At 44.0% G+C, this 12,851-nt stretch overlaps 2 protein-coding genes, 1 long non-coding RNA gene and 1 other non-coding gene across 4 annotated transcripts in view; 3 read left to right on the top strand and 1 right to left on the bottom strand.

Moving 5' to 3' along the window:
- Positions 1–1,886, top strand: part of LIMD1 (LIM domain containing 1) — a 72,447-nt gene extending 70,561 nt beyond the window's left edge. Inside the window, exon 8 of the mRNA XM_051963095.1 lies at positions 1,581–1,886. Within this exon, the coding sequence (XP_051819055.1) occupies positions 1,581–1,718 (138 nt within the window). The 3' untranslated portion in view covers positions 1,719–1,886. The remainder of the gene's footprint in view (positions 1–1,580) is intronic.
- Position 1,887: 1 nt separating this feature from the next.
- On the top strand, positions 1,888–7,741 carry LOC127539088 (uncharacterized). Its single transcript, XR_007947826.1, has 2 exons — positions 1,888–4,633; positions 4,807–7,741. It is a non-coding gene; the product is annotated as an uncharacterized LOC127539088 (long non-coding RNA).
- Positions 7,742–11,547: 3,806 nt separating this feature from the next.
- SACM1L (SAC1 like phosphatidylinositide phosphatase) overlaps positions 11,548–12,851 on the top strand; it is a 52,746-nt gene continuing 51,442 nt past the window's right edge. The window contains exon 1 of the mRNA XM_051963222.1: positions 11,548–12,621. Coding sequence (XP_051819182.1) covers positions 12,590–12,621 — 32 coding nt within the window. The 5' untranslated portion in view covers positions 11,548–12,589. The remainder of the gene's footprint in view (positions 12,622–12,851) is intronic.
- On the bottom strand, positions 12,110–12,182 carry TRNAR-ACG (transfer RNA arginine (anticodon ACG)). Its single transcript has one exon. It is a non-coding gene; the product is annotated as a tRNA-Arg (tRNA).

The following is a 12,851-nucleotide window of genomic DNA, read 5'->3' as shown; positions in this document are numbered from 1 at the left end:
CCCCAGGGCCGGCTGCAGTGCCGCTCCTGGGCTGGGTCGGCTAAGTCTCAGGTTTCAGATCGTGTTTGTGGGTCCGGTTTCTGAGCGAGATGATTTTGAAACCTTGTGTGATCTGGAGAACCACGGTCCTCTCTACCCTATGTTCTCATGACAGGTGGGTCAGATATGACAACACATTCTTGAGATTAACAGAAAAAATGCTAAAAAAAACAGCCTGATTACCCATCTAGTGCCAAAGGTCAAGCATGTCCAGCCAGTCTTTGAAACACACTTAAAGTCTCTCTGTTACACAAGACGTCCTGGTGAAAGGAATAGCAACGGAAATCCCCAAACCATTTTAAGGTTTGCAGAAAGTTTCACATTATATATGAGAAATATATATGTGGATATGAATATATATGTCTATATGAATACATACATGCACATATATGTGTACCTAAATGTTTTTCATATATGTGCATATTCCTGTCATATATAATAAGTATACACATTCGTATATATATTATCTTGTTAAAGTTTCACATCTACCCTGGGAAATGTGTATTTGCAGAGGATTCCCATCTTAATAGATGTAAAAATTGAACTTGGGAAGATATCGTTCCCATTTTATGGATGTGAAAACTAACGCTTTGGCAGATAGGACTCCCATTTTACAGAGATGAAAATTGAAGCTCAGGAAGATAATGTTCCCATTTTGTATTTGTGAAAACTGAAGCTTTGGCAGATATGATTCTAATGATGTAAATGTGAAACCTGAAGAGAGGTTAAATGACATGCCCATGGTGACAGAAATACCCAAGGTGTCACGGGTGGAGTTTGAATCTCCCTCTCTCTGTCTCCCAGTTCTGGGATCTGTCTGCTGCCCTCCATTGTCCCAGGCATTGCAAGACTGTTTTATGCTCTAAGTAATGGGTATCAGCCCTTCGGGGGTAGCCTTCCCAGCTGGAGGAAGGCATTTTTAGCTTACAGAATCAGATTGAATAGCTCTTTGTAGTATCAGTCAAGGAAAATCAAATGAGATAATAATGTGCCTGGTACATAAGAACACACAATGAATTTCTTCCGTTTCTCCCTCCCTCCTTCCCTTCCTCCCTTTCTTCTTTCCTTCCTTTCTTCTCTCCCTTCCTCCCTCTCTTCCTTCCTTCCTTTCTTTCCTCATTCTTTCCCTCATTCTTTCCTTTTTTCCTTCCTTCCTTTCTTCCTTTCTTCCCTCCTTCCTTTCTTTTCCCCTTCCCTCCCTCTCTTCCCTCCTTTCTTTTTTAAAAGATTTTATTATAATTTAGGAAACACCAAAAAGAAAACATTTCCATATACAAAGTCGAATTTTTACAATGGAGAACTAGCTTGCTTTTCTTTTTTTAAGTATATAATCAATCCCACTTGTTGCTTTCCAAGTCATCCTGCTTATCTGTCTCCTTCTGAAAGCTGCTCCAGTCTCTTCTGTGCATTGTTTTAAATGGACTTTGTCTTTGTCCTGGTTCTCCCATCGGGCTCCCCAGGTTAGGAAGCTATGGGGGATCAAGCAAAGGTTTTTCACTCTCTTCCACTCTCCCACTAAATTGAACACCCTGATCTTTTAGGATTGTGGAATGGAACTCAACGATGAAGATGGCCACCGATGCTACCCTCTGGAAGATCACTTGCTCTGCCACGCCTGCCATCTGAAGCACATTGAGAAGGGGGCCACCTCGGTGGCCACCCACCAGCATCCCTATTAGTCCAGCTTGGACAGAAGCAGTTTTGGTGCCGTTTCCCTGCATCAGCTTCAGGGAATGTTTAATCAGCCAATCGTGATTCCATTTTCAGAGACTGGGTTGTGTTTGGATTTGGGGGAGAAGGGAGGGTGATAAAGAAAACGGATGCATGTGTGTGTGTGTGTGTGTGTGTGTGTGTGTGAGTGTGTGTGTTTGGTTTTGTTTTCCCTTGGCCAGGAAAGTGAAACATTATCCATTCTGGTACCTTAATCTTCCAAGTGCCTTCCTCTATACTCAGGAGGTCTTCAGATTACTTGGGGAAATGCAGCATTATAAAGGCACAGGGAGAGTTGATCGCTGAAAGCACAATTAGCCATCCTGAGTCCTGCCTACTGAGGATATTGTGCATTTTTCTACATGATTCATGTTGAGCCCATTTTAAGATCTCACTCCATTCCCCACTCAGGATACCCACAATCTGATAAGAAACCTCCACAGCCTTTCTTTTTCCTTAGGAAAATAATAACTATGTACAAAATACCCTTCCCATCTTCCTTTTGCCCCAGAAATGAGATTTTAGATCTTCTTTAATCTCTGAAAGTGGACAGATAGTTCCTTCTTTTTCATTGTTCATATAGGTGACATAGGTGACATTTACATTAGTGATATAGGAAGGATTTGCCAACCATTATAACCAGGTTTTCGAGGACGGCGTCCTTGGAAATATGTTGTGTTCAGAGTAGTTGTTTTGGACTGGACCTGCGTTTTCTGGTGAGAAAACATCCTTTACCACTACGGTTGTGCCCCTGCTATGCTCTTTGGTCTTAGAGAATTTCCCGAGGATACTTAATCTTTACTTGACTTGCTCAGGCTCATTCAGCCAGGATGTGTATTCCCTGCCAGCCTCTTAATGCTTTTACTGGCACCAAAATCTGTATTTCTGCACTTACATAGTAAATGCTTTAATGACCTTCCCTTTCCTCAGCTCCCCTCCCGCAACCTCCCAGGAGGCAGGAGATCCAGAGGGGGGATCCTGTTCCTACCTTGAGAATTTTCCTACCAAGTCTTCCACAGGAGAAGGGCACCCACCATTCAGCTCATGCTAGGTCTTCAGGATTAGGCCCTGGAGTTCAAGACTCCCCTTGCTGTGAAATGGATATTGGCAGGAGAATGGGAGTGTGTTTCCTGAACACATGGACTACCTTTTCCTTTTCTTGGCTGCCATTTTGTTATGGGAATACACAGGGATCCAGAGACAGGCTAAGAACTAACATTTTAATTTTTTTTCTGGAAAGTCTCATTGCTGGGAAACATGCTCCTCATCTTCTTGGAGGAAAGGTATTTAAATCAAGAAGGTTACTTCAGACACAAAACCATTGGTTCCGATACTCAGTGCCATAGACTCAGAGAAGCATCTTTAGTGGACAGAGCCATACTCTTGCACTCCGTGTTTGCTGTCTCAAACACTTGCTAGCTGTGTGACTGACCCTTGGCAAGTCACTTATCCACAACCTGCCTCAGTTTCCTCATATGAACTGAATTTGATGACTTCCAAAGTCCTTTACAGTTCTAAATCTATAAGTTTTAGCTTTGAGGAAACCAGCAGAAGGGACACTTTTTATATAATTGCTTTCTTAGATTATGGATGGCTCCTTAAAAAACATAAAAAAAAAAAAGATTTGTGCCTACCCCGGAGTTCCCTGCTTTGGTCCTCTTAATTGTTTATGTTGTATCTGTTGGGGTTTGAAGGACCAACAAAAGGTTGGGGTTCCAGACCAGGTGTCTCAAAAGAATTTGCAAGTTTGGCCCAATCAAGGGGCTAAATTTATTATAATTATAATGCCTGTTACAGCGGGCCAAGTTCCAAAAGAATTTAGCAAAGATCCAGGAGCAAGAAGATAAATTTATAGGAAAAAGTTAGAGAGATGAGGCGCTTCATGCTGATTTTATGGCTTCCAGGTGGATTTGAGGAGAGGTTTGGGAAGCACCTCATTATTGTCTCACAAACTTTGTTATCACTGACAGCCAGCAACGTTCGTAGAACGATGGCACTCCTAAGGCCAGGGGACCTCAGGCTTATTGCCACATCCTCCCCAAAAGCTAGGGGAAGAAATGTCTAATTACATTATTTCCAAGGCCAGGCAGCTAATACCATCCAGTGGGAGGAACCACAATAACAAAACCCTAAAAGTGTCCCTTGCTTTATTTTTGGGATAAGCCCTGTGGTGAAAGTGGATCCCTGCGCCAGTTCTGGCCCACACCCACTTTCAGACCCTGTCGGGAGGAGGAGGTTCTGGGGCCCTGTCAGAACTTCTCACACTGGATTTCTGGGCTCCAGCTCAAGCAGGGGAAGGGGCTGGGAAAGTTGGTTGTTCCAGCAGGACTTGGAGCCTAGTTTTGTGGGCTCTGATGTCCCAAAATGTTTCTTGGCCTTTGAACCTTCCGCTGGTTTTCGCTTCCTGGGTTTATCTGACAGTAGGTCACAGGACCAAAGCCTGATCAATTGGGTTTTACATTCTTATCAAAACAGCTGGATTTTATTCAGACTGGCCTGGCCTGCTTTTCGGGTTCCTTCTGCACCCTGCCCGGGTTCTGGCCTAGTAGACCACTGGATCACAGACTTAAAAGTCAGGACAAATTCGTCCAATATCTTCATTGTGCAGAGGAAGAAACTCGTGATTTGTCCAAGAGTCTGGACCAGCTCGGTCGGTTTGGATGGTCCCTCTAAATAGCTAGGGGAGGGAATTTCTGTGTCATCCCTCTCCCCTCCAGGGCCATTCAACTCAATCTAATGAGCCTTGGGTCCCCGGCTACTGACAAACTTGAGGGAGAAGTCCTGCAAATTCTGCTCTAGTTCAGGAAAGCTTACTGGCTGTGCAGGTTAGCTGGAAGGCTTTTGTTCCTCTTCCAATCAGAATGTAGTTTGTCCAGTTGAGTAGGTAATTAATTATTCACTGAAAGCAGGTGATTTGTGTGTTTTTGTTGAAAGTCAGTAAACAAAAGGGAGAGTCAACCAGTCAGTATTTATTAAGCACCTACTGTATGCCAGATCCTATGCAAGTTAGCATTTTGTTCCTGTTCCAATCAGAATGTAGTTTGTTCAGTTGAGTAGGTAATTATTCACTGAAAGCAGGTGATTTGTGTGTTTTTGATGAAACAATAGCTCAGTAAACAAAAGACAGAGTCGGCCAGTTAGTATTTATTAAGCACCTACTGTATGCCAGATCCTATGCAGGTGAGCATTTTGTTCCTCTTCCTATCAGAAGTTTGTCCAGTAGTTTGTCTAGTTGAGTAGGTAATTATTCACTGAAAACAGGTGATTTGTGTGTTTTTGTTGAAAGAATAACTCAGTAAACAAAAGAGAGAGTCAGCCAGTCAGTCAATAAGTATTTTTTAAATGCCTATTGTATGCCAGGTCCAGTCTATATACATGCAAACATTAATATATATGTATAAATGTTACATACACACATTTATATAACATTTATACAATATATTTACATACACATGTTCATTGTGCATTTCTATATATACCTGTAAATGTATACACACACAACCCTTACAATTGTACAATTGCATTGAACACGTGTACGTTCACGTATGGTTCTCACATATAAATAACATGGTAATTATCTGACTCATTAATAGCAAATAAAAGGGAGGCTGCTGCCATCTCTGTGACTTTGGACAAGACCCCCCTAAGGCCCCTCCTAATTTTAAGTCTAATCTTCTGATCTATGTCTTTACAGTCTGGTATCAGTGTTGATATTTTGAAAAGTCAAGTGAACCTTAAGGTTTTGCCTGATTATTTGTATATGTACTTTCCATTTAAATGACATAGACTGTGTGAATCCCAGATTCTTCACTTTAAGAAACTAACCTTCCTTTGCTCCATTAGAGCTTGCTGCCATCTCTCAGTCTGCTTATTTCTTAGTTTGAGGCATTTAAAAATGATGTGGAATTAAATCACGTTAATTCTCATAGTGAAGATCATTTAATTATTGTTTACTGAAGCCGAATCCTACTCTCGGAGGTTGATCTATTAAATGCAGCCTTGATAGCATCTGCATGTCAAAGTTTGGTCCTTGCAGGTCTTTTCTCTTTATCTCCTTGCATTTTAAGCATTAACATTTCCAGCACACCCAGTTTGAGTCCCTGCCTTAGCTCACTGATGAATATGGAGATCTAGGCTGAGAATTATTGCTGGAATAAATAGGAGTGGAGGCTTCTGCAGGCTGGGGACGAGGAGGATTTGATCTTCTCTTCAGGTCCATTTCTTTTCTCCCAGGCTTTTCTCCTTGGATATTTTAGCACTGAGTTAAAAATGGCAATTAACAGGGATATTAGAACCTGGCCAAATCACTGGCCATTACTAGAGTGACTGGTGAAACACAGTGATGTCTTGAATGTAATTTGTGTTTCTTTCCTCCTCAAATGTGACTGAAGTCTCATGGTTCCCTAGGAAGACCAGCCTAACAGAACTTGATAAAACTGATGAACCTCCTGTAGCCTTGTCCGTAAACAAAAGTCTATTTTCCTCCTTTCTTTGTGCAGGAACGAGTCCCAAAATGCCATCCATGAAATCCAAGGTTATCCTAGGACACCTGAAGTCATCTCAAGCAAAATCTTTAAAAAAAAAAAAAAAAAAAAAAAAAAGACAGAATGAAGGGGAAGCAGGAGGAAGCATTTATTAAATATCTTCTGTCTGTCAGGCACTAATACTAGGCTCTTTATACATATCATCTCATTTGAGAGGCAGTATTTTTGACATTCTTTTTTTTCCTGAGGCATAACTTGGCAGAGTTGGGGCGGAAGAATTTCTATATTGAGTAGGAAAAGCTCACTGTGAGAGGAAGTATTTTCCTCAGTGTTTATCTTTTGTTCTATTATTACAGTATGATTCAAACTATTGTAAAATTAATAACAAGTGTGAATTGTAGAATCCTAAAATACTAACCCACTTTGTTATTGTTGCTTTTCTAGCACATGTATTGTCCCTTCCTGCAGAAGATTGCCCTTTGCAGGGGGATTTAGGCAGGCCCATCTTGGGCCTGTATTCTCATAGGAATAGCTTATATTTTCAAGGTGTCTTTCATGAATTCCACTGGTCCCCTTCCTTGCCATAGCTTCAGCTTATAAACTATGAGATCTTTTTTTTCTCCCTCCCTCTTCCTGATGGCCAAGGGAGTGGGGCAGCCCAATACCTCCACCTACAGATGCTGAGTGTGATGGATTAAGGATGGCCATCGTTAAAGTGTTCAAAAGGCTCCCAAGCTCTGGTGACTTTTGAATATTTCAAGCTCTGAGCCTGCTTTTGTAGAGAAGAAAAATACCTGGCTCATTAAAGATCATCACTTGCTATAGCTGAGAATAAGGATATTGGAGAAAGTTACCTTATATTAAAGAACACTCCAGATTTATCCAGTCCTTTCCACCTCGTGGGTCACTTACAACAATCCTGGAAAATAGGCGGGTTAAGAATGATTATCTTCATTTTAGAAATGGGGAAACTGAGGCTCAGATTTTCCCTACATCTCTCTCAGATAATATGTGAATATTGGAATACAAATTCATGAATTCTCATTCAAAGTCAGATGCTCCTTTTACTCCACTGTCCTTAGTTAGGATTCCCCATCGCCATGATGCTTGCTTGGTGAAGAAATGGAAAAATGTTTTGTTTTGTTTTGTTTCTTAATCCTGAAATTGCTGTTTCCTCCTTTAAAATAATCAGCCTTGTTGATGCAGCAGGTCTGCTCTATGTACATAAGCTCACACTTTTCAAACCCCCAACAGCTTGAAATAAGCTGGCCAGGGCCTACAATACTGAATGGTACTCATTTTGTTTCTAGGACATTTCAGTTCCAAAAAAAAAAAAAATTAAGAAGCTTGTTAGTTCATCTGGTGACATACCTAATCTCAGCTAGGGGTGGATGGATACTGTCTTTTTTTTAAAGCTGTTAAGTATTTATGATATAAAAGAGCCAGAGCAATGGAAAACCTGGCTCAGTTTTGAATTACTCAAATAAATAAATGCAATTGAGTCGAAATCGGATGTGCTTCTTTTTTCCTTTTTTTTTCCTTTTTGTGATTCAATTCGATTTGTTTCAATTCAATATATATCAAATAGCTCCAGGCTTTAGGGAGGAATATAATATATATGTCAATAAATAAAAACAATTTCAAGAAGGAGATAGTGCTTATAACTGAGGAACAGCCTCACTTCAGTAGGAAGTGGCAAATGAGCAGTGTTTTGATGCAGTTACTGAAACGTTCCTTTTTTTGATAAAAAAAAAAAATTAAATTTGTATTGATTTTGTTTGTGTTTATATTACCTTTGCTTTCATTTCTTCACTTGTCCCCAGTAGTAATGAATTATGAAAGGGGGAGAAAAAAGTGGTTTGATAAAACTAACCAAAATTTTAACTTTTGTTTCTGAGTCGTTTCAATCTGGTCTGACCTTGACCCCATTTGGGGTTTTCTTGGCAAAGATATTGGAGCGATTTGCCATTTCTTCCTTCTCCAACATTTCAGCTGAGTCTGACCTTATATTCTGTGTACCAGATACAGATCAGGATCTACATCTAGCCACTGGAACCAGATAGCTCTGGAGGAAAAGTGAGGCAGGTGACCTTGCCCAGCCCTCCTTCACCTCAATCCAATTCATCCCAGCATCCCCTCCTTGAGGTCATGGTCCTTTTCCAGAGTGAGGGACAAGCAAGAATTCAGGGTATCATGCTCATGGTCCCCTGCTTCTGCGGAGAAGGGGAAAAAGTGTCATTTTCTTATTTCTTCTTTGGGGTCAAGCTTGACCATCAATGTCATAAAATATTGGTCTTCTCTTCTTTCCATTTATCAATAAATATTTATTTTTTATTATTTAGTTATTTATTAAGCTCCTCTCTGCCGGGCACTGGGCTAAGTGCTGGTTGACAAGGGACACATTTAAAAGGTAACATCCTAGCATTGGGGGGGGTTAAGTGTAATTATTGATGAAGAGTGCCCCCAAGGCTAGCCCTGTTTGGGCTCACGAAGCTGCACCTGGGCTCCTATTTTCCAATATTCTTCCCATGTCCAAACTGAGCCTGAACTTTGGGATCATCAGTGGGGGATGATTAAGGTCCATCAATGTGATGGAATATTCTTGTTCTATAAGAAATGATGAGCAGGCTGATTTCACACATGAGCCGAGGCTGAGTGAAGTGAGTGAGCAGAAGCAGGAGAACGTTGTCCACAGGAACAGCAAGATTACGGGATGGTCAAGGGTGAGAGACGGGGCTCTGCAGCAATGAGGGATTCAGGCCAATTCCGATGGTCTTGTGATGGAGAGAGCCAGCTGCACCCAGAGGGAGAGCTGGGGGGGCTGAATGAGAACGTCTGCCTCGGTTCCTCCTATATGAACAAAGTGAGCAGGAAACGGACCTTCCTGGACAGCCGCAGATATTCCAACCCCAGTCTGGCCGCTCTGCACCCCCCACCCCTTGTCCCGGATTCTGCCCTCTGGGCTCTAGGAGAGCCACAATGGGCAGCCCGGCTCGGCTCCTCCTTCTCCCTTCCCCCCTCCCCACTAAACGCCCCCACTCTCTCCCTAAGGCACAAGCCAGAGACCCCGCCCACTCTGGGTGCCTTCCTCTGAACACCCCTTCCCTGAAACCCGTTACTCCCAACAGAACAAAACACTGGACCAGGCCTGAGCACAAAGGAGTCTTCCCCTTCCTGACGCCTTTTGCCTATTTTAATGAAACCAAAAATCACATTTGCTTTTATCTATTTTAAAATTTTATTTTTATTTAGAATTTAGCAAATACCATAAAATGGGCGTTTCCACAGTAGCAGGAGAATAGAAAAAATATTGTACATAAAACTGCAGGTCTCTCTAATTACATATGCCTGGTTTTTCTTTTAAAGTAGAGCCTAAGTTCCACCTGTAGCTTTTAAAGTGAGTAATGCTTTTTTTTTTTCTGTCGGCCTTCTGATCTCATCTCTTTCTATAAAAAAAGGCTCAATAATCCTCTTTTAATCTGTAACTCTAATCCCTTCCCTCTACTTTTCACCATCCTCCCCTCAAGAAATAGTGAAAAGAAAAAAAAAAAACCCTTGTAAGAAGTAAACCAGGAAAACAAATTCTCACATGGGCTGTTGTTCGAAAACGATATATGCCTTTTTTTCCTACTTTCTTTTCTTTTTCTTGCTTTTCTTTTCAACATGGCTAATGTGGAAATATATTTTGCATGACTTCACACATACAGTGGGGACCGTATTGCTTTCCTACTCGAGGAGTGGGGGAGGGAGTGATTTTGGAAGAGAGGGAGAGATTTAAAAAAATTAACTGTCTCAGCAGGACCACAAAAAAAACCGTCTCCTCGGGCTTTAAGCCCTCTCTTTGGGCCCATCCTGCGGAAGCGCCCGAGCCCCCTTGACTTTCTGGAGGCCCGAGCGTTTTCGCGGGAGACCCCAGATTCTCCATCTCCAGGCGGGGGGTGGGAGGGGGGAGCGGGCTCCGGGTTTAACGGTAGCAGCAGTACTTTTCTCCGGGCCCCGGAGCCGAGAGAGGCGAACGCGCGCCTTCCGGTAAGACTGCCATAGGATTCAGGGCCGGCCCTCTTTAGGCCTCCGCGGGAGCTTGGAGGTCAGAGGTCAGTCTCGGGAGGACAAGTCGCGGACTGTGAGACGGGACATGTGCAGATGCAAGAGGGATACTTTAAAAAATTTTTACTATTTCTTTTTTTTTTTTAATTTTGAATTCCAAACTTTCTTCTTCCTTCCTCCCCCTCTCCACTGCTAAAGAAGGCCAGTAATAGCGTATCCCTAGTACGGGTGATGTCTTGCAAAACGTGCTCTATAAAATGGCTATTTTTTAACAGCGAGGTTACATGACCAGCGTGGAGTTGAGGGCAAAGGAAGTCAGCTGATCAAGAGAATGACTCCATCCCGCGCCATAGTGCCCACCAGAGGGCCCCTCGGCTTCCCACGTTCAAGATGGGGGACAGCAGGAGTTGGGGTGGGGTGAGGGGAACGATCTAGAGGTTACCACCGTTCCCCAGGAGTTAGCAGGGTGAGCCAGGGACCAGAAATACTCCCTGCGACCCGCACGAAGAGACCAGGAATAGCCGCCATGCCCTGCCCCCCAGCGCCGGAGGGCCTTGGTAAGCTGCAGAAAGTCTCAACGGAGGCGACCAGGAGGGGGAAGAGACCGAGAGCACAGCCTGCGAGGAGGCACCCCAAGGAGCACTCGCTTAGAAGACTCAAGGGGGAACGGCCGGCATCTAAGAGGTCAAGGTGCTGAGGAATGAGACCCCCTAACAGCGTTTGCCCTTATGCCCGGACTGAAGCCGAGCCACAAAGAGGTAAATCTAGGGTTGATGTCAGGAGACATGAGAGGGACAGAGAAGTGGATGGATACATAGATGGATAAGATAGACAAACTGGGAGGCAGGTAGAAGAAAGAATAGAAAGATAGGAAGAAAAAAAGTGGAAAGACACGTGATGGATATTTAGATGATAAATAGAAAAAAGAGATAATGGATAGAAAGAAAAAAAGATGGATATATGGATAAATAGAAATGATAGATAAATGGATATATAGAAAGAATAGATACACAGATGGATAGATGGATATAGATAGAAAAAACAGGCCATCTTGGTCTTGGACAAATGCTTGGCATGTTCCCTGACACACAGGACGTGCTTAACAAATACTTGCTGACCATCTTTCAGGAACTCAGACTCACCCCTTTCCAAATGAATTTCTTAAAATTATTTTAATTTTAATTTAATTTGATTTTAATTCTTATCATTTTGATTTTTTTTATATTTTACTTTTATTTGTCATTTTATTTACATTTTACTTTTGTTATTTTCATTTTGTTTGTATTTTACTTGTCATTTACTTATATTTTACTTTTGTTGTCATTTTCCTTATGTTTTAATTTTGTCTCATTTATATAGACTTTTATTAGATAGTAAAAGATTAAGAGTTGGAGCAGCAACCTAACCGCTCGGTTAATGACTATTCTTATCGCGTAGGTAGCAGATGTAGAGGCTACGTGGCCTCCCGTTAGAGCATAAACTCTTTGAGGGCAGGGGCAGCTTTTGGCCTCTTTTTCTGTTCCCACCGCCTATCGCAACTTCCAGCACCTCTTTGTAAAGGTAGATAGGAGGGCGGATCCGGCGCTCAAATAGAATGGAAGCTTCCTGGGGCCAGGCGCAGTTCCGCCCCAGGCTCGCGGAATGATTGACAGCACGGCGGCCCGGCAGTCTCGCGACGCCCGAGCCTTGGGCACATTTCCAAAATCGCGCGAGCTCACGACAAGTCATCGATCTTGGGATCCAAGTCTTCCGTTCTTCCCTGTATTCTGGGCTCCCAGGTGGCTAGTTCACTCCCCTAAAAGGGACGGGTGAAAAAAAAAGAGTCGTACCGAGCCAGCTAGGAGTCGAACCTAGAATCTTCTGATCCGTAGTCAGACGCGTTATCCATTGCGCCACTGGCCCTGTACATGCACGACGCCTCGCAGCGGCTCCTTATGAAGCTGCACGCGGCCGCGTCAGGCTCCAACCAGACGCTAGGTTTCCTGCTGATGCACCTCCCCTCCGCCAGTCGTGGGTTCCCTTGGCCGACTAGTGGGCACGCAACCAATCGATACGGCGCGCCGCTTGCGTCACTTACGCTTTTTGGTCCGGTTCGCTCCTCCTTTCTCACCAGAGAATCTCTTCGTGTTCTGAGGCTCTGGCCAAGTTTGTCCTGCTCCGCGCCCCGTCCGAGGCTGGAATGGGCGGGTCGGGGGTGGGACTGAGGAGAGGTTCAGGGAGCCGGGCTGGGAGCTGCGGCGGCCACCTCCGAGGGTGACCGGCAGGACTCCGAGAGCATAGCGGCGGCGGAGCGGCGGTGGCGGTGCAGGATGGCGGCGGTGGCCTACGAGTCTCTGCAGCTGTGAGTAGCCCCTGGCGCTCGGGAGCAGGGTGGCACCGCGGCGGTTGATAGAGTCGGGCCGCCCTCCCTCATTGGCCGGGCCGGGGACGGCGGCCGGTCTGGGCCCGTTCTCGCCGCCCCTTCCTCCTTCGCTTAGCAGTCGCGCGGGACCGAGCCGGGCAATACGGAGGCCGGAGCTGGAGTGCTTGGGGCCGCTCTTCCGGCTGTGCTGGCCGGCTCGGCCCCGAGCT

Source organism: Antechinus flavipes, chromosome 5, assembly GCF_016432865.1.
Source record: "Antechinus flavipes isolate AdamAnt ecotype Samford, QLD, Australia chromosome 5, AdamAnt_v2, whole genome shotgun sequence".
In the NCBI taxonomy this organism is placed as follows: domain Eukaryota; kingdom Metazoa; phylum Chordata; class Mammalia; order Dasyuromorphia; family Dasyuridae; genus Antechinus; species Antechinus flavipes.
This window is presented reverse-complemented; position numbering and strand designations above follow the sequence as displayed.